Consider the following 27,368-nt stretch of genomic DNA (forward strand, 5'->3'; position numbering starts at 1 on the left):
TGAATTATACATAAATACGTACGCTTTTTCCCACGATAGTGATGCTATTGTAAGACCCTCTTTGCTTTGTTTGCTTTATCAAGGCATTATTTAAATAAACCAACCAACCCAATAATAGTTTCCCCATTTTGTTCTATTTGTGAGTAATCAATCAATTGTTAATAAATGATGTTTAATAAATAACCACTCTATGCATTCATTCATTATTCGGGATGCTGACTGAATTGAATTAAAAGTGTCACAATCTCAGTTTGAAATTTTCGAATATACTTGAAGATATTGCCGATCTATTACTGATTGATAAGCAAATATTTCATAGACATGAATGACACGGCGAGGCTCGTCTGACCACTCTGACCTTTAAAATACACTTAAAATACACTTTATTGATGCAGTCTGGTCTCGAGTCTATGGAGCCGGATGCCCCGAAGTTTGGCGGTCTCAGAATCCCAAGCTTGAATCCTGTGTCGCCTCTTCGCTCCTGATTTTCACTTTGTGCCGCAGAAAGAAACGCAGTTTTCACGTTTTGTAGTTCGTGTGGCCCTCTTCACTTTTGATCTTACCTTCATTCAAGCTGCACATTTTTTCTTTCCTATTCTTTGTCAATAATAAATTAAAGAAGTTAAACTCCTCTAGATTAATAATAATAAAAACGAACCAAGGGCCTCGTGGGCTGGTTCGGTTGAGAAGGATCTATTGAGGAGGTAAAATTCCCTTTGTCCGTTTTTTTTATTTATTCGAAGTTGGCTCATTCCGCAGACTGGAATTTCCAGTCCCTTCACAGTATATAATTATTTGGGCCTCTTAGAATATAATGAAACTGGAAAGCGACATGAGTAGCACAAGTAATAACAGCAGCCGCGTGACCCCCGGCAGAGGAGCGACAGGAATGTTCAGCACACCTGTCAAGGACTTTGTAGGTCAAAGTCCCAATGGACTTGGTTCCGCTCCTGGAAAGTATGTTAGGCGTCTAAATGCGATGGAGGAGGAGCTGAATGACTGCAAAACCAAATGCGCCTTTTTGGAAAACCGGTTATCTGAATTTGAAGATTGGAAAAGGAAGCTGAACATGTGGCTGCTGGAGAATTTTGGTAAGGAAATTCTATGGAAGTGAAGATTTATCAAAACACTAAATCGACTTATAATTACAGGTGTGACTATTGGCAGTGTTATCAGCAGCAATGGAGATGACAAAAGTATGATGTCCAATGAGCAACCTACAAATGGTATGCACATATTTCATATACTATGTAGCTGTAACGGTCAAACTTAATATTTGTATTCAAGTAATGTAATACTCGTGGTCACAATTTTTGTTATTGTGTATGTGCAGGTGTACAATTTCCCGTGGCTCCAATGCTGATCCCCAAGTCAGAAGAGGTGGATAGCACAATTTCTGTTGACGAATCGACGCACAAAACCCCAAAGATCAAATGGAAAAGTAATGATAAAAGCATTATTAATTCTGTGTTCAACTTATACTCATATTAAACTAGCCATTATTGTCCCTGATTTTTTTAGTCGCAGCACCAGCCTCTAAAAAACGAAATCCGACTGTTAAGGCACCTGCGAAAAAAGTGCACAATGATACAGCTAACAGTAGCCGAAAGAAAACCAAGGGCGGAAAGATGGGACCATTAGTGGTGTCCACCGTGACGGATTCTTCTAACCGCGCTGGATGTTCATCCTCAACCACCAACCCTGTTGTTGCTACAGGATCTGGAAAGAAGAATCTGTCGAGTATAACTGATACTTTTTTCATTGGCTCCAGCATATCAGTTGAAGTTACTCGAACGCCTTCGATTTCATTGGAACGTTGTGATAACAAAAGCCAAGGCTTATTATGTTCATCTACAGCTTCTCCGCAGCAGATTGTCTCTACACCTACACCTGACCCCACACCAGTTACCTTACCAGAAGGCAACGTTGATGAATATGATGATGATGATGATGAAGTATCAATTGTATATGGTGAGATGTTCACATTCATTATTATGCCATTTAATTTATGCAGCAGTTCAGTATCCTTGTTACATATTTATAATCTCAAGAAACTGTTTTCTATAGCGTCGCCTCCTGCTTCTGCACGGACTCGGGATTTCGGGAGAATGGTAGAGAACGCCGAACCCTTCAATGTTAACCAGGATGCAAGTCTTTTCGTTCCGGAAACACTCCAACATCATAGTGATAGCGACCCACTGAACATGGACATGTACCAGCTGGAGACAAATGATCCAACACCCTGTGCAGTTTGCGCTGTGGTCGACCCAGAGCCACGCAATGAAATGATATTTTGCGACATGTGCAATGTATGTGTACACCAGGCCTGTTATGGTGTTCCACATCTCCCACCAGGGGGTTGGAAATGTAACCCCTGTGCATTAGGTCTACGACCTTCGGAAATTCAATGTCATTTTTGTCCAGAATTCGGTGGGGCGTTGAAACCTATAAAATCACCGGCAAAGTGCCACTGGGCTCACATGATCTGTGCAATTTGGATTCCAGAAGTAAAGACTGCAAATGAATTGACCCGGGAGCCAATCATCAATCTTAGTATGATTCCCAAGGACAGGTAAATTAAGATGACAAAGAATTGTATATTATATATGCATACATAACAAAGAGGGCAGTATGCTTAATAACTAGTGTCTCGAACTTGTTTAATAGATGGAACTTGAAATGTTCTCTTTGCAAAAATCCTCGAGGGGCTTGCATCCAATGTCAGTTCAATAAGCGTTGCGTCAAAGCCTTCCATGTCACATGTGCTATGAGACATGGCCTTTCGATGAAAGAAGTTGTGGATCCATTGCTCGGGACTCCCATTCTTCAAGCCTACTGTAAAGGACACACCTACCCTACAACTCCAAAGAAAAAACAACGAAAAAATGCAAAGCACGGTGATAAGTCGCCATCAAAGAAAAAACGACATTCTTCCACTAAGGAAGGCACTCACATTGGGGAACCTTCAAAAAAGAAATTTATGACATCATCTAATGTCGATGTTGATGCCCAGAATGGCGATGGAAATCTTTTGCATAAGTCGTTCGGCGAATCTCAGGGAATGTAAATATTTTCTTCCTAAAAAGCAAGTTTTCCATCTGTTCTTAGTATGTATGTCTCTGGAGGCCTGTTTGCATTGCAGGCATTAGTTTGAAATGTATTCTTGTCTCACTTATTCTCAATACTTTTTGATTTTCTTTCAACAAAAAACGTGTTATGCAAGTTATTCTTCTTGCGATTGTATTAAATTGTATCCTTCCTAAAAGTGATTGTAATCAGGAAAAGAAAATTATCTCCCTTACTGGTGATGGTGCCAGTGCAAAATTTGTGTATACTTTTAAGTTGTGTTACGTATTGTATGTATCACATATATTCTAATTTATTTAAGCGTCTTGAATCATAAGTTTACAGTGTTTAAATTAGTAAAATTACGTTTTACTTACCCACCTTTTAATTGGTTTAATTAATATGAATGAAATATATTTGATTGAAGTTTCTTGTTACATCTATATTTATACTGTTATTATTTGATTAATTAATATAATGTGCAATTCAACTGCTTCTTTTTTACATTGATTCTGATATTATTAAGAATTTGTACGAAACGAAAGAGTTAATTACTTAAATACACCCGTTGAGACTGCATCGTTCACTGCGTATTACGCACGTAATGAAATCTAAACATAATTATTATAAATTTACTATTCTATGCTGGACATGAACGAGTACTACTAAATTAAATTAAATTTTATATTAATTATATATTTATTCATGAATATTTATACACATGTACGGGTTTCAATTGGCCATTTGAAATGAAATAATAACCACTGCACTGTATGTACTTGAGTGATTGCAGTTTTACAAGAATATTTCAACCGTTGCTTGATTTTCATAGATACCTACATCACATGTGGGCATTGCCTCCAGTTACGGGCGCTGACTGATACTATTTAATATGTGGACGCATCTGCATATGGCACTAATTATCTGTACAGTTGGGGCATGGGGTTAGTGGTGCCATGTAGCCAAGGTTTGCAAGCTAAGAGTGGGACACGGACGGGTGAAGAGAAAGTCGCCTGTTCTACTTTCACCTGGTTTACAAACAAATAAAAAATCAGGCATCAATGCCCAATCTGGTTAGTTAACAACCACGAACGGAGCTACTCAGAGTTCGATTCAGCAATCCATTAAAATAAAATTAGTTGTATGGTCAAAATACACAATACTTGCATACATATATACATACATGAACCAATATATATAGTATGTGGCCACATTTATTTAATTATCAAAAACGAGTCACGAATTGAGTCAAATTTAGATTTGAATCAAATTCTTTCTAAACGTCAAACTCAGGAGGGGAGGTTGTGTACTATCAACTCTCCGATCTCGATGCCCTTTGGATATGTGGTAGTGTCCCATGAATGAACAAGAACCCTGAAGTGGTTTAATGCCATGGCCACATTTGCGCCCGCCACACCCACTCAAAGGTGCCCAAAAATCGCTTTCACTCTAGCTTTCACTCATTCAAAATAACGCCAAAAATCCAATTTTACTCCGATTTTTAAATTTATTTCACCATTATACTCCCAGATAGTTGCTCTCTTATATACAGCATCAAACTCAACTTTTTTGATGATTATCTCGCAGAAATAATTTGTTTTGTTGATTTCCACAACAATGCTCATTCAGAATTTTAAATTTTAAAAATACTAAGAATTCCAAAAAGTTGAATTTGATGTTGCATATAAGAGAGCAACTATCTGGGAGTATAATGGTGAAATAAATTTGAAAATCGGAGTAAAATTGGATTTTTGGCGTTATTTTGAATGAGTGAAAGCTAGAGTGAAAGCGATTTTTGGGCACCTTTGAGTGGGTGTGGCGGGCGCAAATGTGGCCATGGCATTAAACCACTTCAGGGTTCTTGTTCATTCATGGGACACTACCACATATCCAAAGGGCATCGAGATCCGGGAGTTGATAGTACACAACCTCCCCTCCTCAGTGTCGCAATTCTAGTTCCATTCTAGAAACAGGAATAAGTTGAAAAGGCTACGGTGAAAGTACTCCCTCGTGGCTTGTTCCTCTGTCCTCTCTACGCATATGTTAGTTGCACTGATTGACCACCAACAAAGGTAATTTGTCTCATGATTTATGGAACATAGTCGAAAGTCCCATCAGAAGCCAATTTCTCAAATTATATGACTTTCCTGCATGTCATCATGCAAATCATACTTATTAATAATATCTCGGAGAAAATAAATTACCAAAAAGGAGACCAAAGTTTCCCCACAAAACGTAACTGCACGACGCCAGCCTTCGCCTACATACATCTAAACATATATTGATTGCAATATTTATTTGCAGCTCTTGCAAGTCGTGTAACGTGGAGGAGAAAACGTGCAGCATATAAAAAATCCTGCTGCCGTTTGAGCAGTGCTAGCAGCACGGGGAGTAAATTCACAACGGCATGCAACATTTTTTCGGAAGGGGGAATTGATGTGGGTGACTAGGGGTGGATGGATGGATGGATGCGTGACATGAGGAGGGCAGGCTGGATTAGTTCTCTCTCCGATTAAGCAACACGACGATGGAGAAAGCTGAACGAACCGACGACGACGACCAGTTCCAGCCAGAGACGGGACGAGGGCGACAAACGTTGCTGGTCAGTTCCGTCTCCTCTCCGCTTTTCTACACCGTTTCCGGTCCCGAGAAAGTCGGGTCCAAAAAGTACTACGTGGAACAATTGGGCTGCCCCTCCATCATCAAACCCAGCTTCCGTGATCTCGGCCCCGGCTGCACAAGGCTGTGAGTAGTACCGATCGGCTTTATATCGTTCCAATTGTTCCTCTTTTGTTCCAAACCTTTGTACCCCTTGCTCAAACCTCGTTTTTGGTGGAGTGGTGACAATGCACGCAAAAACATTCGTTTCATTTGCCATTGTCCAAATAATGGTTCCTTAATGGGTGGTTGCGTGACCTGTGCCCAACGTGGGTGAAAGTTGGCGCAGTTAGAAACCACATAAGTGCGTAGACACGGTATCAGTGATGAGAGTTCATACAACTTAAATTGCTGTGGGCACTGTATATTTTGCAATCTTGCCTTTTTTGTAGTACTCTAGAATCAAGCAGGAGAGGAAGGACACCAGTTGAGCACATGGAGGAACTGTGAATTTAATGAAACGTGCATTTGAGCTTTCACTCCTCTAACCGAAATATTTACGATGTATAACACGAGCGCTTTTGCGTAACTGCTTACTCTCCTTGTTTGTGCGATTGTTTCATGGCAAATATTGACAAAGTAAACACGTACCACGCATTGCATGGGGACCCAAGTCTAGGAGCAAAAACTTTAGATATGTCAAAAGAATGGAATGCCTGAGTTGCTATTTAGTATATCGATTAAACTTTCACAGTGTACATTGATTAAACACTCGATCCACTGTTCTCAAGTCCTGTTTTGTTTTCGGGATTACAAATGTGTAAATCCTTGTAGGTTGAAAAATCCCTTATTGAGCACAACTTCACTCTCATCAATTACTAATTCACTAGTGACGCAGGAATTAAGTATATTTTTTGTAGCACATACACATAATTGAAGAGAGGAGAAATGGGCACAGGCAAAGTTGATTGGTTCGTAGGATATCGACACACAGTTTTCATCGGTCTTGTTTGACGTTGTGTGTACAGTATTGGAAAGTTCCACATAATATATTAGCGGATCCAATTCCAAATAATCCATAATTGCAGGTCAGCAGTCGGCTTTCCATCCACCTCCTACCGCCAATTCCCATTAGATAAATTGAATAAGACAATAATGGGGAAGTCGCCTCCAGCCGCCGCAACCACTGCCACCGGTTCAAAACGGTAATAATCGTAATAATATTATATCCGTTTTTAACTCCCAAGTTCGTATGCAATGCCCTCAGAACAGATTAATTCTATTTGACACACATATTTATGTGTGTAATCCGAAAGAAAGGAGGGAAAAATTATATGCATATTATAGAATAAATACGCAATCGAATAGTAATGTAATTTTGTCATTTCCGCATACTTTCCAGATTTTCTGTGAACCGAGGAGACAAATTCATGTCTCATCCGGTAAAGGTGAACGCCAAAATCCGGCACATCTACTCCCACATCACGAGCACGATGAGCGAGTCGTCAACTAATTCTCACCAATCTACAGTCTCCACCCACACCCAAACCGATCTTCAAACCGCAACCTCCACCGACTTTGAGAACGAGGACGACAACGATGTACCCCAAATCCTGTCAGTGGACGAAGAGACGTTTGTGGACGCAGAACTCATGAGTAGAGATGCTTTCACCTGCATGACACCCCCACCCACACCCAACAATTCAGTGCAACTTTTCCCTGACGAAATGCTGACACACTCGGTGCCACCCGCGTACGCTGGGAAACTGGCGGATTTGGAGAAAATTACAGGCCACATTGTGATTCAGCGTTTCTTTACCAGGGCTGATGAGGCGTTTGGGATGTGGTTGGAAAAGCAGTTGGGAATGAATGTCAAGTCTGTTGGCGTTGGAGAAGAAGTCGTGTATGACTCCTCGTCTCCTGCCGACGCTGTCCACCCAAACATGGACAAATATGAGACGAGCAGGATTTCCAGTGCAAAGAAGTTGAGAGAAAGTAGGATTCTGGAAAAAATTATCGAAGTTGATGATATTTTGGCTGGAGAGGAAGTCGTTCATCACTCGGAAGGTGTACCCTTGTTGGACCTGGCAGAAAGCAATTTGGATCCAGAAGTAGCTGAGTGCAGTATTGAAGACAGCGTGAGGTGCGAATGTTTCGCAGATGAGTTCAGCGAAAAATGTATAGAGCAAGTAGAAGAAGAAGGCCATGAACAAGTCAGTCTTATCTCTGGCAAGACCATCACCAACAGTAAGGAGTTGACCAATATCGAAGAAGAGGAAATTATTAGTCAGTGCATTGCAGTTGAAATTATACGTGGCAAATTGAAGGATGAGCAATTAGAGACTGAACTGAGATTAGGAGGACGACAAGACAGCCTGGATGACATCATAACACAGCACTCAGTTGTGGATAATAATAATTTCGACAAAAATGAAATCTCAAGTACCACAAATGATAGACCATGCATTCCTGATGTCATTGATGTTTCCCAGTTCTACAACACCAATAGCAGCAATTCAGTCCCTCAACAACTTTCACAGTGTGAAACCGAAACGAACGAGGATTCTGAGGATTTGAAAACTGTCATTTCGAACCCATCCATGACTGAGAGTCAGTTGGAATCACAGCATAAAGTGGCGGAATATTTGGGCAAGTTGGAAATGTCGTCCCCCACCATCCACGACGCATCCACTTCTGCCAACTCCATCAACTCCGAACTTGACAAGGATGACAACTTGGATGGGGAGGACCTCACTTCGTCTGATGTCATCAAAAGGAGTGTCTCCGTTGACAGCTGCATTGGAACAGAGTCCAGTGGTGAGAGAACCGCGTTTAATGATTCAGGAATCCTGTTGGACTCGGCCAGGTTGGACATGGATATTCCGGAAGAAATTGAGGTAATTTTCGTCGCTGACCACAACAATGACAAGATTGCGTCGTCGGAAGGACTAGAGGACGTACACTCTCAAGAAACGGTTCAAGAAACGTTGGAGCCAGAGGAAGTCTCACCAGCTTCGGTTGTTGCAGTGTCTAAACTTACGTCCTCCTCAGCAGTAGTCCTGAGCAACTCTCAATCTGTGGACGATAGCACAAACTACTCTCGATCCGATGGGAGTTCAGCACTGAAACATACCATAAGCGATGAAGGGGGCGATGCTGATCAGTCTGAATCCAACTCTGACTCTGAGTTCAATTCTCTCCGAAAACCTTTGGAAGACACTGCCACGGAATTAGACGATCCAATAAGTGCCGTCATGGTGGATGATGATGATGATGATGGAGAAGGCTCTGCTCAGGATCTTGAGCTTGATCAGTTTGACACAATAATTGAGAATCACGAAAAGGAGAAAAGACTCCGTCCAATTTTCCGGAAGAGAAATGTGTCCACGCAAACTTCAAAGTCCGTCGAGTCTTCGACAGTGTCCTGCACGACGGAGAGCCGATCCACCACGGCCACAACCACTGCGTCGTCCGCATCCTCATTTGATCTTGAGTTTATTTCCAAAACTAAGAAATATATTTCTCACATTCCTTCGTCATCAAAACATCAGCATGAGCAATCTTCTGAGACCTATGCGACGACTGCTGCTGCTGCTGCTTCTGCTGGAGGAGAGGACGTGGAATTGGGAAGGAAACATCGATCCTATTTGCCAACAGGATCCAGCGGTCTCAATATTCTAAACATGAGGTTTACCATGGGTCGAGAATTTGAGTCCGAGGTGAGCATTCGCATCCCCCACCAAAATCCCCCACCGGCTCCATCTCGTCTTCCACGTCCTTCAACTACCTTCAAAACCTCCCCAACACCATCATTCCCTCCTCCTCCACTTCCAGCAAGGCTTACAAATCTAGCAATAAATTCCACACCACTCATTCTCAGACCACATCACAGCTACCAGTCATTGGGGCAAGTCCACATCGCATAGCACGGAAAGGCCATCTCGTAATGTGCTCGGGGGTGCGCCACTGAAACTTGTCCCCCTCCAGCAGGATCCAGAATTACGTAGTTTATGGAAAGACGTAAAGTCCAAGATGGAGAGCCGCGTGCCAGAGACGGCTGATCATCTTGAGGTAACCGGAAGTAGAATCAAGTTGGTGTCCTCCTCGTCTGCAGAAACGACGACGACGACAACATCCACTGCCCTCCATCAACAGATAGCGCAGCATCGCCCTGCTGGTAGTGATGGTCACAAGGATCTTGAAACGAAGCTCCCCGTTTTGATCAGTGCGAATGAGCAGGAGAAACTTAAACGTTCTCTCCAACGGTTGAAAAGAATATTGGACGACGACTGAGTGGCCAATTAAAATTACAAATAATGAATAATTATTATGCCAATTTCAATCAAGCAATAAATCCATAAATTCATTTTATGTCTCGTGCACACTTTCTCATTGCATGATTTTCATGTCGCTATGTGTATGAAATTTGCATATGTACTTACTTGTTACCCGATAGATTTACTAATAAGAAAACGAATGCATTTATTCGTCATCGGTTAAACCATGAGCATGGTCCTGGCAGAAGAATGAGAGAAAGCAGCTTTGAGTCTTTGAGACAAAAGGGGAAGAAAGGAGAAAGTGAAGAAAGTTGTCGCACTTTTCCCAGGAGGAGCGTTTACGCTCTCGCTATTTACTATTTACCTTGCAACCCAACCAAGTCAAACCAGTCAAACTTTGAATTGACAATTTTTTTAAATTTCAACAATTTTTAGCCATCTCTCGTTTATCAAGGACTTTGAATCTTTAGTGCACCCGATCACGGAGTTCTGGGAACTCTGACCAAGAAAGGTGAAAGGTATTGTTCGTATAAACAAATTGCGTGCTTGTTGTTATTGATTGGCATTGTAGATTAGTTTGACAAGTTTAAAAGTGCAATCCAAGATGAAAAATGTTTATAATGTTTTCAGATCTGACAATTTTGACTGAGTATACTGAAGCTTAATCCCGTCAACCAATGGAGTTCCGTCTTGGACTGCTGCAAAACGAAATTGAGCACCTCAACAAAAATATGGGGTATTAAATAATTATTATTCAGTAATTATGCAATCATTTATAAATTATAAACACAGGCTAATGTCAGAAGAATTGATTGTCCTCAAAGAATTCATTCGTCAAGAATTCGGTGAGCTTGAGATATTGCCTCAAAATATAATTACAATTACTCAGGATCTAAAACTGTTTCTTTCGAAAATTATATCAGCTACTAGTTTTGAAGCGTTCAACAACGCAAGGAAAGATAAGCACAGACATCACCATCATAAAATTGCTGCAGAACCATCATCCTCGCATCATAAACAACCTGCATTTCCCGAAATAATAAAAAGTACGACATACTCCGGAGGATGTTCCACAATTTCTAATGGATATAGAGCTAAATTGATGATTGATGTGTTCCAGATGAACCAGCGCTGGACGCATATTATGACGAAAATGACGCTGAATTGGATAATATTGATGAAGATGGTGGTGGTGGAGGTGATAGCGATTTTGAATGTGAGCAAACTAATCTATTTGATACCAAGTAGTATTTGTGATACCGTATTTGATTAAACGTTTATGGAAATAATGAGGAATAAGAATAATTGTTAAGTATTCAATTATTTTGCTTTGCAGTTTATCCAATAAACGAATCCTTCTGTCCCGACGTTGATCCTTTGCAAACCAGTCCCAACAACAGTCCGATCAGGAAAGGAAAACCAAAGGCCCAAATCCACAAATACTTTGAGCATATTTCGATGCCCGATGGAAAAGTGCGTACAAAATGTTTCACATGTCAGGAATATGTTTCCAATCAAGCACAAAGGTTAAAGAAACATTTTGAGAGATGCAGTGGAAAACTAAACATGGACAGCAAAGGTAAAGGTTATAACTTAATATTGGATTAACATTATCAATATAACTTGCTATAACTTAACATTGCCAAAAGTTATCAAGAGAATTACAACAATTGGCTATAAAAGGCCATCTGGGTCATCTGAGAATCCAACAAAAGTGGGAAGAAAATTGGACAGAGTTCGAGAGTTATTCGAAGAACTTCACGACAAAAGTGGATTTATTAAAATGAAATGCCTAAGTTGTGGTCATCTTTCAAGTAATCAAGCTAGCCGGATGAAAAAACACGTTGAAAAATGTGAAGGCCTTGCCAACATTGATCAGCACCGGATATTTACACCATCCGAAAACCATAAAGCATATATTAAACCTTCCACAGTTCCGTCAAGCTCATCAAACATGCAATTGTCTCAAACCATAGAACCCTCACCCCCTCTTGCATCCCATGAAAATGCTACTGTTGCTGTTAATTCAAATCATCTCAATTCTTCTTCGACTAGTGAATCATATTATAAAGGAGAAGAGATCTCACAAGTTATCACTCCGTCGCCATCTCACCCCCAGTCAGTATCAGATGGACAACAATCTGGAACTCTAGATGAAACGGGGCATCATCATCAAGATGCCAATTCTCATTGTGAGATTACGTCTCCTCCTCCTCACCATCCTCGATGAAAATCATCACGCGTCTCGATCTTATCTTGATTAATTATTTATTAGTAATAGTTGTAAATGACAAAGTTGACAAAGGTTGTTTCGTACTTTCGTAATCTCTTTTCGTGAGACAAATACTTATGTATGCAGTGTGTGTTTTTAAGTATTATTATGTTTGATTTTGTGTGTATAGCCTTATGAGCTGATGCTGTATGATGCTTAATGGGTGTGATTTTACTTTTGTAATGGTCTGCTTATCATCATCATTAATTTCATTCCTGATGATGTATGCATGCGTGCATGATTTTGATTTTGAATAGCTACAAATACATTGAAAGCTTGAATAAAATTATTGTTGAAATACTCACATGTTCCTAGAATTAATATCTCATTGGCGCAACTGGGGACATTTCATAAGATGTTCCCCAGCTATTTATACCCTCATGTTGTATGTACTTGTGTGTAATTTCTCTTCTCACAAAATGGTAAATTTCTGGAGGAAGCTGTTCGTGGGGCAAAATGAGAACGAGGCTGCCGCTGGAAAGATGAGATTGCGTGACTCTGGCGAACGCCATCATTCAAAGCTCTCTGTCGTCGTCTGTTATTTGGTTGCTCCAGCACCGACCCTCTTGACATCACATTTAATTTTAATTTCTATGAACGCATAGTTTGAAAACTCATCACAATTAAAATATCCCAGCCTGTGAGTAGAGCTACGAGCTTCCAGGCACAAAACCTCGATTGTTGAAAATCTACACGAGTTTGGCGACAGTTTAGTAGCAAAGTGAAAGCTATCATCAGTAAATAAAGATCGTTTTGTTTTACGGGTTATCACAGTTAACTCTGCCCTGCGTGCAACCTAGATGCGGCGTGGCTGCAGAAAAGTTCCGACTTGTCGAATGGTACAAGTAAGTTGATTTTTATGTACACAATTAATTTCGCCAATTACATGCTTCATCTTGCTCAGTGTTGGTTGAGTAATATACAAAACGAACCGTTTTAATTTTTTCAGATTCTATGACGTCGTGAAACAGGTGTGGGCCATCTTCTTTAGCCTTTAGTATATATATTTTTTAAACCTTGAATAGTTTTGAAAGTAAATTTGAAAGCCAAACTTCAAATTTTATCAAAGCCAAATACAAGTCGGCTGAGAGACACTCAGAATAAGGTGGCACTAGGCCAGAGCCCATTGTTGTAAACATGAGTATAACGACAATAAGTGGAAGTATAGGTTTGCGAGTAGGAGATGGACGGGACATTGTCGGGGTCTCTAGGACTTCTAATACTTCGTCAGCCGTGGGACGAGAAAGAGGAACGACATCATCGGGCGGATCTAGAAGCCAATCACAAAATAATAACAATCATCACGGTAAAGACTACTCTAGAGGGATGGGAGGAGATTCTGCCAAACTTAACCTCCCCCAACACCGGGTGGAGGGGGAGCGTCAAACTCATCGACTGGAGGAGGAGGAGGAGTCGGGTCTGGTAATGTGACAGAGCCTTCAACATCGTCCGCACCCACAAATTATCCCAAAATTTACGGAAAGATTGTACTCACCTCGGACAATGTTCTCCTGGACAAGAACAAGTGTGGAGAAACTCCTTCTGCAACCGATGGCATGGACGAAGACATTGAATGGGAGACTCGAGTTGTTGCCTGTGAACTTATTTCATCTTCTGGGATACTTTTAAAACTTCCTCAGGTAAGCCATTCTAAGGGCTTTACATATTATTACTATGCTGTAAATGTATGAATGAGCAATATCTCATGTAGACGATATTTTAATATCTATATCCATTCATTTTTGCATGTTTTAGACGGCAATGGCTACGGGACAAGTTTTATTTCACCGATTCTACTATACCAAATCCTTCCTACGTCAAGATATGGAACAAACTGCGATGGCTTGTATATATCTTGCTTCGAAAATTGAAGAAGCTCCACGAAGAATACGCGACATTATTAACGTATTTCATCATCTGCAGCAACTTCGGAGTGGAAAGTAAGCTACTACTACTTATTTATTGCTCTTCACACATTTTGTTTCCTTATTACAAGATTGTTGAGCGGTCATTACAGAAACTATTATTAATTTTAGGCTGATCGATATTTGGACATGTGAGTTACGCTCGCAGTCGTCCTGTGCGTTCAACGGATTCATCCGGTATTCTGTTCCAGGAAATTCAATTGACAGTGTAGTGACGCATTCACGATCAACTTAACTTTTAAAATATGCATAACTTTTGATTACTTCACTTATCGTTGAGGTGGAGGTCAGTGGTCATATTTAAATGAAGTTACTATCTTTGCTGACCTGATTAGGACCACCACCTCGACTGTAACTGAATCCCAAGCCATGACTTTATTTACATAGTTATTAGCTATATTGTCTAATTTACGTCTAAAGCTATTTGCAGTTTTGAGCCACCAATTGAGGAATGAAACGTTCATCGTCAGCTGGGAACCAATTCCTGTTCGTACCGTTTAATTTACGAGCTAAATTAGTTTTCTGTCCGTCTATAACTTATGATTTCCTCAAGTTTTATTCTTACAACGCGATTTCGTCAATCCCGACAAGGCTTATTTGCTCAATTATACTATCAGACGATATATAATAACCTTATATCATAACGTGGTTTGCCAAAATGCTTACTAAATGACTCCAATTTAGAATTAGGAATTGATTCACAAACGTTTCTGCATGATGCATAAATTATTGTAATCAGAATGGGTTTAGCATAGGTTGCACAGGTATTATTCTTTTAATTTGACTAGTAATTGACACTCGACGTCGACAAATAACACCAACACGTTGGAAAGTACCACCGGATGAATTCGTTGCTCGCGTGTGTGTTGGTCTTTGACTGAACCAATGGGAACAATTTATGTTTTTAATTGTCAAACTTGGCTTACATTTATGGCATATCTAAACGTACTTCATTAATTTCAGAACAATGGAGCCAATGGTTTTGGACCAATCTTATATCCAGTTAAAAAGTGAGGTCACTCTCGCTGAGCGAAGGGTTTTAAAAGAGTTGGGATTTTGTGTTCATGTGAAGCATCCTCACAAGGTAATTATCATCATTCATTAAGAACTAAATTTGAAGAGTCTACGTTATTTTTGGGGTTTAAATTGCGCTTTTCTTAATTTCAGCTAATTGTGGTCTATATGCAGCAGTTGGGCTATGATAGAGATTCGCAGTTCGTCCAGATGTCATGGTATGATGATTGTTGAAACTAAGAAAAGTAATAATTACTAATCTTTGATAATTATTTGCAGGAATTACATGTCAGATGCTTTGCGATCCAATGTGTTTGTGCAGTATAAACCTGAAGCCATTGCGTGCGCTTGTATTTTTTTAAGCGCCAGGAAATTAAAGATTCCCCTTCCTTCAAGTCCATCCTGGTATATTGTATTTGATGTGGAGGAAGAGCACATACTAGATATTTGTGAAACAATCCTTGAACTGTATCAACGACCAAGGGTAAGTTTGCCACTATACATAGACATGCTAATTACTATAAATTATTAGCATCATCATTGTTGCCAACTTATTTTTGCTATTTTGCAGATTGACTATGATGTGTTTATGAAGAAGTATAAAGGCCTCAGGAAAGCATTCAAGGAGTCCAAGGACAAAGCCAAGGCAATTACAATTGCTGACAAGCTTGCACAAGGTTCCAATGATGCTAATTCGAGTCCTGCGTCCCTTCCAACGTCACCCAAGCCCGGCAGCGAAGGATCATCAAGTAGTGCTGTCCAGAATAATAAAGAAGGCAATGATCACAAGAGGAAACTTGATGCTGGCGATCATGTACAAAAAGCTCCAAATTCACCACAGTGAGTAACCAAAGTTTATTAGAAGTGTAAATACACATTTATGAAAATAATTAAATCTATACTTTATTTTCCTTTGTATAGGCCAAAGAAATCGCGCCGGACTCCTTCCCCAATTACTTTTGACGATAGCCCACAAAGGCATAACAAAAAGAACAAGAAGCGAAGAAAATCAAGGTATCCTAAAATTTATAACTATCCACGTGAAATAATATTTACATATATATAATTCCGTATTCTCTGCACATTTGCTTTGCTTATATTTAAAAATACATTTAATTTTTTGTATCTTAGGTCCGATTCCAGCTCTAGATCACGCTCGCGAGAAAGAAGATCACTAAAGAAACACTCACGCCGAGAAAAGTCTCGAAGTCGGAGTAGAAGTCGTTCATACTCTCCGAAACGCTCATCACATCATAAAAAATCGACCAACAAGGTACATCATCGCTACCGTTCCAGATCCAGATCCTATTCACCCGTGGAAAGGGATGACATTCGATATGACCGATACTATAAAAAGCCCAAATCCTCAAAACATGGGAGGGATGAAGATCCAAACAAATCTAGAAGCAGGGACAAAATCCGAAGATGACGAACATGAGACTTAAGTATGGATTGAAACTTTTCTCTCTCCAAATTAAACTTTTTTGTAGTTAATGGTTAGATTTATAAGTGCACACAAAAGCGATTTGGGCCAATCTAAGCTCAATTATTTCAGTTTGTTGTGCATAAATATTTTTTAAACAAACACTAGAACTAGTATAATTACTTGGATTTTAAAGTTCTTAAAATACGTTGTTCCGCTATACAAGTTTGTTGGTGTATGTATACAATATATTTGTATTAATAAATAATTACTGTCTTGAAGTACATATACATTGTCTTGGTCAAAGGGGTCAAACTCTATTTGCTTAGATCTATTTTTTTGCTTTCGTATTGTGAGTATTATTGTTATTGTCATCAAACTCGTCTTCCGAGTCTTCTCCAGCCTTCATCACTCGCTCAGTGTAGGAGATTTCAGCAGCTTTTTTCTGAGACTTGTAACTCTCCTCAAACTCTTCGTGACGCTTCTTCCAGTAGGACTCATACCTTGCACCAAAATTTTGAGAGTTTGCTCGATCTGCTTTCGTCACTCCCACCTAAATATGTTAATCCAATACGAATTGTTGGAATGGATATGAAATCATTCTTGGTAATTATTTGATGGTTTAAAGAAAGGATGATACTAGTACTATATCTTCTTCTAACCATGTCCAAGTGAAGGAGGTACGGCATGTAGAAAATGACTGCAATCCGGTACCCTTCCTCCTCCTCCAAGGGATTGCCCTATACATAATTTCAATGGGTCAACAACTCGTAGGTAAATATTCAAGTACATGTAATACACAACTCCTGTACTATTAAAATTCGGAAACTTGTGTATTAAGCTTAAGCATGTGTCTTACATGAAGGGTCAGCGTTTTCAGGCTCCCCAATGCTTGGAGCTTTGGAATTTCGGTCATGTCAACAATGGAATTCCCATGCAAATAGAGTATTTTGAGATTTGGAAGTTGTGATAAGCTCTGTCATATGAAAAATGGCGCATTACAAGATATTTACTGTACTTAAAGCAAATAGATTACGTCCTCATCCAGCTTTGTGATTGTATTGAAAGAGATGTCCAACCAACAGAGTCCTAGTGGACCACCATCCAATATTTTGTACAGTACGTTAATTAGTCCATCCGTTTCGCTATTGAGGAAAAACCACACTCTCATAAATTCATCTCTCTTGCTCTGACGCTTACTAAACTTTCATGCAAACTTCCAGAATTATTTAGTGCATAAAATATATAATCATACGTTATAACGTTGTAGCTGAGTCGGATGGATGAGGTGCGATAACGTTCATCCTGAGTTTTGAATGGCGCTCGATAATTGCGTGCCTATATTAATTATATTATCATTCGACAATTATATGATGATTATATAAGCTAAATAATTAGATATGAATATTTACCGTTTGAGGTTGTTCTCCCTCCGTCACAATCTCTTCGATTTTATTAATCTAGATAAATATAAAAAATTTTAAACTAATTAAATTTAGTTCGTCCTTATGCCTTAAAGATATAAATTTGAATTTAAACCATGCAGAAGGAGTAGTCCAGGGGGCAGCAGATGCAAAAACGTACCTATCTGACCCATATACACCCGCAAACCTGCAAGCAAGTCGTCACCCACCATGTAATAGCTTAGAGGGTCAGATTGATTGAGATTAAAATATCGTGGCGAGAAAGACCCACCGATGCTGATCGCCAATGACAAGAAACCCCATCCGTCGCTCATCAAAGTTGCGATAAGTTCGCTCAGGTTCGGCGTCTTCATCGTCGGCTGCGACCTTCCTTGAGTGACCACCCCTTAACCTCCGCTCGCTTTTGCCCTTGGTGCGCTTGCCCCCCATTTTGGTCGTCGTGCTCTCTTCTTCTTTGGCTTGTTGCATGGCTGCAGCTCTGGCAAAGTCGTCCGGTTTCATTCCAGCTTTGATGGCTCGTACCGTCGCCTCGATCAGAATATCCGGGATTGCTGGACGCTCAGGGGCGCCTCCTCCCTTCATTTGGGCATCCATTGCGGAGGTTGGGGATTAAATAGAATTGAGTTGATGACTCCACTGATGACTATCTTCTCAAGACTCCACGCTTAGGAAATTTGAATAATATATTCCTCTCTATAATTTTAGAACTTGTTGCGACAAAATGACAAAAATTGAGGACACTTAAAATAAGCTGCACTGACCCAAAACTCTCAACCTTTCTGTTACTCTGAAACAATTTATTATGGACTAACGTTGTCATTGACAAACAAAAAAGCTAGGGGACTGAAGATTATAAGCAATATTCATAGGACTCTCTGCTGGAATGTTTAGCCGAGTTCGTCAGTCCGATGCGAAAGCCATTACTAGCGTGATAACATAGAATAACATGTTTCATTCATGAATGTGTGTATGTACGTGATTAGGATAATGTATGGACACATTGTGCGACTAAGAATGAACAGTTTTGCTGAAAGTAATGGGAAGGACGCATGAGCCTATTATTATGGTACATAAAGATGATTGGGAGGATGTCATGTGGAGAACAATTACTCAGAGAGAAAGTCTGGTTCTTGGCGTGCCAGGACACCATATCCCGTATCACTCAATCAAATTAGCCAAGCGAAATGTTATTTATTATATACAACAACATCGAACGACGTCGGACAACACACCAAGTCTGTAGTTTCTCTGCTGCATTGATGAATTATCTACATGACCGAGTTTATTTCACTTCATAGATCGATCAATAAGTAAATGTTCCTGCACGTGCAGTGATTTTTCGTTCCTTGCTTCATTCGGAAACAAAAGATGAATATTATTGGGAATAAAATACACGCTGTTGGCCAAATTTCGTATTGCGAGTTTTTTAAATAATACCCCAGACATCATTTTCCAATGAGACGACGCACTTTTTATATTATGTTAATACGTCTTTTTATATATATTTGGCTTATTACTACACATTAAAATAATCCAGCGAACGAGGACCAACAGAAGTAGTATTTATGCATTAGCAATATTATTATTATTATGATTGATTACATGTGCACAAATGTTTCTCATCTTGTAACATGTCGTCGTCGTACGTACGTACAAGTAAATTACATAATTATTCATTATTATTACATTAAAATAATTAACTTATTTTATGGCGATACGAATCACTGACTATTTCAGACTATAAAAATTGAGTTCTGGATACGCTGGATGGACTCAAAGAAGGTATAAATTACATTTATCCTAGTTATTTTCATAAATGACGAGGGACTGGGGACAAAGGAAGGAAAGAAGGGACTCTGTATGTACTAGTCTTAATATTGGCATATATATGTGTAAATGCGGATTGAGACGACAACGGTATTTGCAGTACAAACAAAGTAGCCACTACTCTCAAAATATTTGAACTGATGGCATTGAATGGAAGAATTTAATAAATTCATTGATATTATCTAGCTATCTTCATCTTCACTGGGACTCTTCCCTACAAAAATAAGACTAGACCTCGTCCATTCGCTGCTTGAATCCCCCCATCTCCTCGGTCCCTATCCTCACGGTCACGATCCAAGTCTCGATTCCATACTTCCAAATCTTCCAACTCCACAAAAGAGTCGGAATCTGAGTCGTCATCCTCCATGTCGTGGAGCTCATCATTGTTATCCTCAACATCAGTTTCGTTGCCGTCAACTTCATCGTAAAACTCTATCCCGTCACGAGTACCTCGATAAACCAATTGATTGGCTTGATCCCCACGAGGTTGACGAATATTTCGATTGTTGTAAATTAGATTATTGGCACCATTATTATTCGCGGCCCCCGCTGGATGGCGACGACGCTGATTATTGAGATCATCAAACTCACCCTCGCTGTCACTTGTATTCTGGTTGTGATCGGGATGGCGATCTAAGTGGGCTCGATTTTGTTGTCGTGGGGGTGGGGGAATGGGAACTTCTTGCTGTAGTAATTCTTCAGGGTTATCTTCTTCTGTGATGTCTTCCTTATAAAGAATTTCGTGACACTGTAAACAAGCACATTGTTATAGTTCATTAGTATATCACCATTTTAATTATTCTCTGGGTTCACATTTTTCATGACAATTTTTAAGCAAGACCGGAATGGATAATCAATCAGATCTGACGGTAGCTTACCATTGGGCAAGTGTTCTGTACGTATAACCACTTGCGAAGACACACAGCGTGGAAAAGATGGCCTATTATAATAAACATGAGATTGGTACTTTAATATTAGTGATAGCACATCGCATCGACAAGTATGGCAAGTAAGATTCTGCTCGTTGCATGCAAGTAAAATGAGAAACAAAGAAGGATGTACATATTTACCACAATTGGTCACTTTTGCCGACTCGAATCCTTCATAGCATATGGAACAGACGTCGTCATTACGAACTTTGAGTTGATCCTCCGTAGCATCTTTCAAGGACATGATTTTTTTGGAAGCTGTTTTTCTTTGACTATAAATTCTGAATCCCTTTTGAGCTTCGCACCATATATTAAAGTAAGCATGAATTGACATCCCAATAGCACGTATTGCACTGGTTGATTCAAAGAGGAAGATCCATACAGCGTTGAGAAATAGGAATATTCCGGTAATAAACTCGGCTGATTTTAGAAATACAAATAATTAGTAGCAACATACTTGATACACATAGGTATAAAAACAAAATTGAAAATTCCTTACCAATATTTGCAACGGTTTTCAAATAAAACACCATGTCTTCATGTGATATCTGGTCATACATTTTGTCGAAAAAATGCATCACGACACGAGGCAGAATTCGTCTAAAGAAGGATACAATTTTTTCTACGACGTCTGGGTATTGGACAAGTTGGGACAAGTAGACGACCATAGAGATTACAAGGGAAATGATGACTTTGATTTTAAACTCGATTGCCAGTGCTAACACTGCTAATGACCAGGTTGAAACTGAAGTCCATCGAAGCAATGAAACCGTTAAACAAAATGAAAGACACAAAAACACACAAGACAATGTTGCAGCCCTGGAAAAAGTAATAGTGACAACTCAAATTATACATACTCAATTTAAACTTCCAATCTTACCGAATTTGAACGGCCTGGAAGCTTCGAAATGCGTGTAGTAGCGGAGCAATCTAAATGTTAATCAAATAAATCGAATTATGTATGGGTCATAAATTAACGGGTGATATTTTTATTTGGACGATTACTAACCAATTGATGAAGAGCGTGAAATAAGGCTGAAACGTAATTTAATATATATATATATATTTCTGGTATGAAAATGGGCAGTTACTTACCAGTTCCAAGGAGTGCGACATTTTTTAAGAGTCTATCAAGTCGTTTTTCAGGATCTAGTGATGTCAATCCGGATTGCAGACTTAAAATGAAGAATAAGACGGTGGAAATAGATCCAAATCTATACATAGTGAATAAAATGACCAATTAAGTTAGTTTATAACAAATTAATAAAGTTTCATAGATATGCACTAAATTTTAGAATTGTATACCTACCTATTGAGGTCTACCTCATTATTGTTCCCAAAATAGAGCAGCCAAAGCAAGAAATCTCCAATTTGATGACAAACAGCTGCAACCTGCAGAAAAAAATATAATATAATACAAAGGATTATATTTTTTAAATTTATACATACTGTCACAGTCAATCCAACGATTCCCGTGAATGTCTCTGAAACGTCGTTATAAGATCATAAATAAATTCTAGGACACATACGAGAAATTTTATGGTACTTATTACGTATCCAGTTAAATGACTTACCCGTTCCATGAACCATTACATTTCGAATGATTAAACTCAATGGTTCATCACAGCAGCGGAAAAATGCATCGTAAGCAGCTCTGGTCATCCAGAAGAGACGAAAAACGGTATTGATCCGCAATCTTCCAGATTCGACTTGAATCAAATGTGATAATCCATACTCATTTTGTACCCTCTTCGTTTCTCCCCAAGAAAGTATCAAAAAACTGTACAGCTTGGGTAGCGACTTGATCAGTGAGTAATGAAGTGAAATCACAAGTGGGACAAAAATCACAAGCGGTATATGTCCGAATCCAGTCACAAAAAAGAGGGAGAGCAGAACTGGGTCCAATAATGCATGCATCCGATTTTCGGGGGACATATGCATGCTTGACCACGATTTGCAGGCAAAAAATACTGCCGCGAGAACAGTCCGAAAAGTAAGGTTCACAGATAAGCATAATATATCACTAAGATTGGTGCTTAGTAGATAAGATGGGATCACGTATGACAGATATAGCGTTGTGAAGGACAAGAGGTAAGAGTAGAGCTTTATTAAATTATCAGTCGCCAGCATGAACATAATAACTGCTGCAAAGAACACTGTAACATAAAACCAGTCATTATTATTAGTACATGACTCGTGGACCTAAAATTCTAAAGGTAGTGGTCAATGACACATTTTCTTTATATTTATTTATGCTTACGGACAACTGAGCCGAGAATTTGTCCTGCAAACATGAAATCGTCAGCAATCCCCTCCGTAAATTTTGACAAGTCCTCCATCCGACTGATGACATTGTCCGACTCAGTCCCTGTTGAAACATCAGGATCAACAGACGTCACGTTTCGGACGAGCTCTAGCCCCCATAACCACGACTCTTTCACAAACTCTGAAGTAGAAGCGAGAGGGGATTCACCAGAAAATCCTGATGAAAAGGGTCCTGTTGGGTCCTTTGAGTTCAATATCACTGTGTCCGTGGTCACGGTTTTATGAGATTCTGTGACCCCACCATATTGGAATGGACGTCCACCAAACCCAAAACTGGTACGGAAGATTTCGTCAACTAGTAAAAGTGGAGGCACTCGAAGAAACGATTCACATGCCAGGAAGAGCTTATTTCGAATGGACATTTTGCACATTAGCACAAAAACATTAGCACTTTTAAAATTGGCTAAAGTTATCTTTCCTCAAGTATCCTCAATCTTCATAACGATTGATAAGAGAACACCAACAACCTCCTGGGACCCTGCAATTCGACAATTCAAAAATCATTAGTTATTATGAAAATTCATGTACAAATTAAAAAACAAATTATAATAAATATTACTATTATCATGTACCCCTCCTACTCCCCCCATTCACTTTATAGTCACTTCATTTGAAACATTTATGCAGTCAGAGTTTATCAACAATGAGTTAGGGTCCAAGTTTTGAAAGATGGAAATTAAATTATTGTTACACATATGTAACAATGGACTTCAATGGAGACAACCGTCTCTAAGAAACTAACAATCAGTTGTACATTATACCTGTGCAGTTGTGCACATGTTATTTTTAAGACAAGCAGCATGTAAGAAATTCTGGCCGACATAATTATATTTTAAGACAAAATGGGTCCCACACGAATCCATACTCAACAACGCGTCCTAAATACAATATTATTTTGATATGATACAACAAGTAGTAAGTATTAGTATTGAAGGGTATACAACAATGTGAAGTGAAGAGTGGAAGGTCAACTGGCCAAGAACACGTTCGACCGTACTCTTGCATACGCATTTACGTTGGTTTGCCTGTAATAATGAATTCTACTAAATAGTGAACCTTTGTTAATGTCAAATAATGCTTAGATGCCTTATTGCTAGTGCATGGATTGTGCCTCACATTGACTTTTTGAGATCTATGTTATCCCAATAAAAGCATTACGAAATGACACATGGTCAAGTTCACCCAATTTCGATAGAGAGAGATACATGGTGCATCATATTTGCACTCAATTCATTCTTAATATATAAGAAGCAAGACAAGAGGAAAACAAGTTTGGGTTAAAAATCGACTCCCGTACTGCATGCATGTATTTATAATAGTGTTATCCAATTTTTCGTCATTAATATTGTCGCTCTAACTTAAATAAGAATAACAGACAAATATTAATGAAATGATGACATTGTTGAACCATTCCTTCATTATTGTTTAAAACTGGAAGAAATCATTGAGAAAATACTTTTAGCAGCAAAAACAAATTGTATATTTTTGCATACGTCATGCTATCCATTGAAGCTTGTGGCAATAATGAAATCGTGGATTAGACAAGCTCGAGGGAACAACTTACGTGGATACTTTACTTGGAAGTTTTACATATTCATATGCTTATTATTATGGCCAGACAAGTCAATCAATGGTGGGACACTCCTATATAGATAGATAGCTAGCAAAGTTGTGCGTCACAAAGTATGTAATGGTCATGTTTATTATGCAAACTGTCCAGCCAGCGACTTTTGCACAAAGTCACAAGCAAAACAAAAGCTATCTTGTACTGGCATACACGAAATACAATGATCAATGAGTTGTGTACCAATTTACCAATACATATCTCCTACTCGGGGTTGGCTACTCCTATCAAAATTTATGAAAGGGCACACGCATGGTATGTAATGGGTAAAATGTACACACGAGGATACATAGCAATAATGTAGGAGACTCATCTTCGGTAGTAATTAATGGGTCAAAGTTTCGAACCTGACATAAGTATAATTGCTGTTGGCGCATCCCATAATCCGTCACTTCAAAATTTCCTCTGGTCCAGCCAGAACAACGACGTGACGGTTAGAAACGTCGACCCTGACCCTTAAATTGGATTATTACAGAACAGCAAGTCTCGTTTCCACCCCTTACAACACACATGCCATGTACGATTATGATAATCTGGGAAGGATTATCAACTTCCCTTTCAATTCAAGATTGAAGACAATGTTTAAGAGGAACTCCTCTCTGTTGTGGAATAAACCATGAAAAGTAATAAAATAAAGTTGCATGCAATGAGTGGATAGTATCCTAATATTATTCATTATCGTCGTTGGTATGATCAGATCACCACTTTCAATCTCATCCCTCTCTCTGTTAACAAAAGTAAACTCATCAATGTCAATATGTATACGACTGCATTCATTTGCATTCTCTATTTTTATTCGACTTACGACCACGAAGAATAGTAATAAGTGAACAATGAGCAGTCGGTGTATAGTGTATGTATACAATCATATGCACAAGACAAGGACAAGAAACCATGACCTAATTCATACAACATCATCATAGATAGCTCATCAGTCAGATTCAACAAAACAGAATAAGAATTTGCACCAGCAACTGGCTAACATAAACACATCAATAGCAGACAGAGAATACATTACACTTTGGTTTCACTAAAATCGTTATATTTAGTTATATGCAAATTAAGGAAGACTAAACTAACCAATTCGAAACGAAATCGTATGATCAGCACGTGGTGCAAACTCTACTATTAATGCTAAAGCTAAAACCGACTTTAGTAATAAAAATTTCAAATCGAAATCATTATGCGTAGGTAACAATTTATTTCTTTAGTTTCAAACCTCGCTATACGACAAGTTGCTAAAATGCCAAAAGGATGTTGCGAGGCCATATTTAGACAGTTTTCAATGTAGTTAGATTATTCCATCACGTGCAATGTAATCTAGATTGAATTTGCATAGGAAATGTCATACGATAATAGCACGATTAAGAGAACCCATGACCTCAACAATGTAACTTCCGGTAGCCACAAACCATAATACTAATGTTATATTAACAAATAAACAAAAATATACTTAGATAAAAACCAACCCATCAACATTGGTTTACGTTCGTATATTTTGCGTGTATGTATTATTCCGTTATCATGATGAATTGGTGTGATGAATGTGATGATGCATAAAAGTTGGAAATTGTAGGAACTTCAAAAGTTATCCATGCGGCATTATCCTCAAACCAAAGCTACAAAGGTTACTCTGCTCAGATAAGACCAGGTCGTGCATAACTTGACTTCCCCCTGCGTCACAGAGAGGGCTAAGTGGGTGCGCCACAGACTAACTTAAATTCGGGCTGCATAAATACTTAACTACCCAGCGGATAGTATGACTGGACAATATATAAATTCCCTGCAATGGGGGTGGTGGTGGTTGCATCGCTAAATACTTAAACTCCCCCAACAATTTTGTATTTCAGGGATTTCTTGTCAATTTTCAGTAGTATGACTTGTAGCAAGTTCCTAGTGCCTCTGAAACACTTTAACCAGTCCATGACGCCAATAAGTTATTGGCGTCATTTCTTCATTATTGAAAATAATAATGACGGACGAAACATCGTAGAAATTATTGGGCTAGACAAATAAATAAGCCGAACTTTCTTACCCGTATTAAATGTCCTTCCACGATGTCCAATATCCACAATAATTAAGATTCACTGCCAAAATAACTTTTTTTAGAATGGCATATAGTTATTTAGTATCGTGTATTTGTAATCTCGCAAATCCGGACAAGGATGAAGGAAGACAATCAAAACTTAGAACTTTTAGGGAAACCCAATCGACTATCCATCCACCGTCATCCCTGGATAAATTTTAGAACATGCAAGTTGAAATTATAATACCACTTCGTATTCAAGCTTATTTCCGCAATTAAATCCAAACTACAATACTGTTGACTATTCGATACACAACGGTTGTTGATGTTATTTAGTTCATGGTACACAAGTTAAAGAATGGAAGCCCCGAAAAAACAGTTCCAACCACCCAATGTAATTAAACCACTTGGATTATATTTTAATTAATTGCAAATTGAATCCTTGGTTCGAGTTTAGTGCTCAGACCAGCGCTGGGTCGCTCTCTAAAAAATGTACGCCGTGCTCCAGAATGATGGTATCATCCTGATTTTTGCTCTATCCATAATTTCCGTGTGAAGCAAAAAAATCACAATGCGAACAAGTCGCACAGCCTCTGAAAACTACAACCTGCCTGCTCTGCCTTTTTTTGCCTTTGCAT

At 39.0% G+C, this 27,368-nt stretch overlaps 6 protein-coding genes across 8 annotated transcripts; 4 read left to right on the forward strand and 2 right to left on the reverse strand.

Annotated features, from left to right (window-relative positions):
* The first annotated feature begins 485 nt into the window (after positions 1-485).
* Positions 486-3,872, forward strand: LOC110852383. Its single transcript, XM_022100445.2, has 7 exons — positions 486-704; positions 809-1,091; positions 1,152-1,226; positions 1,334-1,441; positions 1,522-1,971; positions 2,068-2,572; positions 2,668-3,872. Exons 2-7 carry the CDS (start codon positions 815-817, stop codon positions 3,065-3,067), a joined length of 1,815 nt encoding a protein of 604 aa, XP_021956137.1. The 5' UTR covers positions 486-704; positions 809-814; the 3' UTR covers positions 3,068-3,872.
* Positions 3,873-4,964: 1,092 nt separating this feature from the next.
* LOC118436299 lies at positions 4,965-10,035 on the forward strand. The gene is made up of 4 exons (XM_035854061.1): positions 4,965-5,138; positions 5,371-5,811; positions 6,753-6,869; positions 7,067-10,035. Exons 2-4 carry the CDS (start codon positions 5,594-5,596, stop codon positions 9,588-9,590), a joined length of 2,859 nt encoding a protein of 952 aa, XP_035709954.1. The 5' UTR covers positions 4,965-5,138; positions 5,371-5,593; the 3' UTR covers positions 9,591-10,035.
* A 243-nt stretch (positions 10,036-10,278) lies between these two features.
* On the forward strand, positions 10,279-12,519 carry LOC110852173. 2 transcript variants are annotated; one of them, XM_022100161.2, is made up of 7 exons: positions 10,279-10,459; positions 10,572-10,677; positions 10,734-10,786; positions 10,865-10,987; positions 11,062-11,157; positions 11,278-11,520; positions 11,591-12,519. In XM_022100161.2, the coding sequence occupies exons 2-7, from the start codon at positions 10,619-10,621 to the stop codon at positions 12,169-12,171; spliced, it is 1,155 nt and encodes a 384-aa protein (XP_021955853.1). In that variant the 5' UTR covers positions 10,279-10,459; positions 10,572-10,618; the 3' UTR covers positions 12,172-12,519. The 2 variants fall into 2 exon arrangements, with proteins under 2 accessions (XP_021955853.1, XP_035709882.1); XM_035853989.1 differs by having other exon boundaries at positions 10,279-10,452.
* Positions 12,520-13,396: 877 nt separating this feature from the next.
* On the forward strand, positions 13,397-16,664 carry LOC110852115 (cyclin-L1). Its single transcript, XM_022100094.2, has 9 exons — positions 13,397-13,519; positions 13,566-13,853; positions 13,969-14,153; positions 15,102-15,222; positions 15,306-15,370; positions 15,432-15,636; positions 15,724-15,992; positions 16,074-16,166; positions 16,284-16,664. The coding sequence occupies exons 1-9, from the start codon at positions 13,397-13,399 to the stop codon at positions 16,579-16,581; spliced, it is 1,647 nt and encodes a 548-aa protein (XP_021955786.2). The 3' UTR covers positions 16,582-16,664.
* Positions 16,665-16,745: 81 nt separating this feature from the next.
* Positions 16,746-18,129, reverse strand: LOC110852435 (leucine-rich repeat-containing protein 51). The gene is made up of 7 exons (XM_022100507.2): positions 18,115-18,129; positions 17,988-18,035; positions 17,831-17,913; positions 17,612-17,720; positions 17,435-17,551; positions 17,238-17,315; positions 16,746-17,128 (listed from the first exon to the last, which is right to left on the reverse strand). Exons 1-7 carry the CDS (start codon positions 18,115-18,117, stop codon positions 16,907-16,909), a joined length of 660 nt encoding a protein of 219 aa, XP_021956199.1. The 5' UTR covers positions 18,118-18,129; the 3' UTR covers positions 16,746-16,906.
* A 1,321-nt stretch (positions 18,130-19,450) lies between these two features.
* On the reverse strand, positions 19,451-27,329 carry LOC110851919 (protein TRC8 homolog). 2 transcript variants are annotated; one of them, XM_022099860.2, is made up of 12 exons: positions 23,640-23,891; positions 23,016-23,558; positions 22,330-22,911; positions 22,205-22,239; positions 22,065-22,147; positions 21,851-21,969; positions 21,765-21,790; positions 21,636-21,685; positions 21,255-21,574; positions 20,897-21,175; positions 20,705-20,766; positions 19,451-20,574 (listed from the first exon to the last, which is right to left on the reverse strand). In XM_022099860.2, the coding sequence occupies exons 2-12, from the start codon at positions 23,449-23,451 to the stop codon at positions 20,041-20,043; spliced, it is 2,526 nt and encodes an 841-aa protein (XP_021955552.1). In that variant the 5' UTR covers positions 23,452-23,558; positions 23,640-23,891; the 3' UTR covers positions 19,451-20,040. The 2 variants fall into 2 exon arrangements, with proteins under 2 accessions (XP_021955552.1, XP_021955553.1); XM_022099861.2 differs by lacking the exon at positions 23,640-23,891 and adding an exon at positions 26,740-27,329 and having other exon boundaries at positions 19,557-20,574.
* Positions 27,330-27,368: the final 39 nt, after the last annotated feature.

Source organism: Folsomia candida, unplaced genomic scaffold (assembly GCF_002217175.1).
Source record: "Folsomia candida strain VU population unplaced genomic scaffold, ASM221717v1 Fcan01_Sc007, whole genome shotgun sequence".
NCBI lineage: Eukaryota > Metazoa > Arthropoda > Collembola > Entomobryomorpha > Isotomidae > Folsomia > Folsomia candida.

Coding starts and splice junctions, on each gene's coding strand:
- LOC110852383 (XM_022100445.2), top strand. CDS start 815: ATGAAACTGGAAAGCGACATGAGTAGCACAAGTAATAACAGCAGCCGC. Junction 1,092..1,151: donor GTGGCTGCTGGAGAATTTTG/GTAAGGAAATTC, acceptor TTATAATTACAG/GTGTGACTATTGGCAGTGTT. Junction 1,442..1,521: donor CCCAAAGATCAAATGGAAAA/GTAATGATAAAA, acceptor TGATTTTTTTAG/TCGCAGCACCAGCCTCTAAA.
- LOC118436299 (XM_035854061.1), top strand. CDS start 5,594: ATGGAGAAAGCTGAACGAACCGACGACGACGACCAGTTCCAGCCAGAG. Junction 5,812..6,752: donor GGCCCCGGCTGCACAAGGCT/GTGAGTAGTACC, acceptor CCATAATTGCAG/GTCAGCAGTCGGCTTTCCAT. Junction 6,870..7,066: donor ACTGCCACCGGTTCAAAACG/GTAATAATCGTA, acceptor CATACTTTCCAG/ATTTTCTGTGAACCGAGGAG.
- LOC110852173 (XM_022100161.2), top strand. CDS start 10,619: ATGGAGTTCCGTCTTGGACTGCTGCAAAACGAAATTGAGCACCTCAAC. Junction 10,787..10,864: donor ATTCATTCGTCAAGAATTCG/GTGAGCTTGAGA, acceptor AAATTATATCAG/CTACTAGTTTTGAAGCGTTC. Junction 11,158..11,277: donor AGGTGATAGCGATTTTGAAT/GTGAGCAAACTA, acceptor TTTGCTTTGCAG/TTTATCCAATAAACGAATCC.
- LOC110852115 (XM_022100094.2), top strand. CDS start 13,397: ATGGACGGGACATTGTCGGGGTCTCTAGGACTTCTAATACTTCGTCAG. Junction 15,993..16,073: donor AAAGCTCCAAATTCACCACA/GTGAGTAACCAA, acceptor TCCTTTGTATAG/GCCAAAGAAATCGCGCCGGA. Junction 16,167..16,283: donor AAGAAGCGAAGAAAATCAAG/GTATCCTAAAAT, acceptor TTTGTATCTTAG/GTCCGATTCCAGCTCTAGAT.
- LOC110852435 (XM_022100507.2), bottom strand. Junction 17,914..17,987: donor AGGGAGAACAACCTCAAACG/GTAAATATTCAT, acceptor TAATTAATATAG/GCACGCAATTATCGAGCGCC. Junction 17,721..17,830: donor CTCAGCTACAACGTTATAAC/GTATGATTATAT, acceptor TTTCCTCAATAG/CGAAACGGATGGACTAATTA.
- LOC110851919 (XM_022099860.2), bottom strand. CDS start 23,451: ATGTGCAAAATGTCCATTCGAAATAAGCTCTTCCTGGCATGTGAATCG. Junction 20,767..20,896: donor GGCAAAAGTGACCAATTGTG/GTAAATATGTAC, acceptor TTATTATAATAG/GCCATCTTTTCCACGCTGTG. Junction 20,575..20,704: donor TACAGAACACTTGCCCAATG/GTAAGCTACCGT, acceptor GCTTGTTTACAG/TGTCACGAAATTCTTTATAA.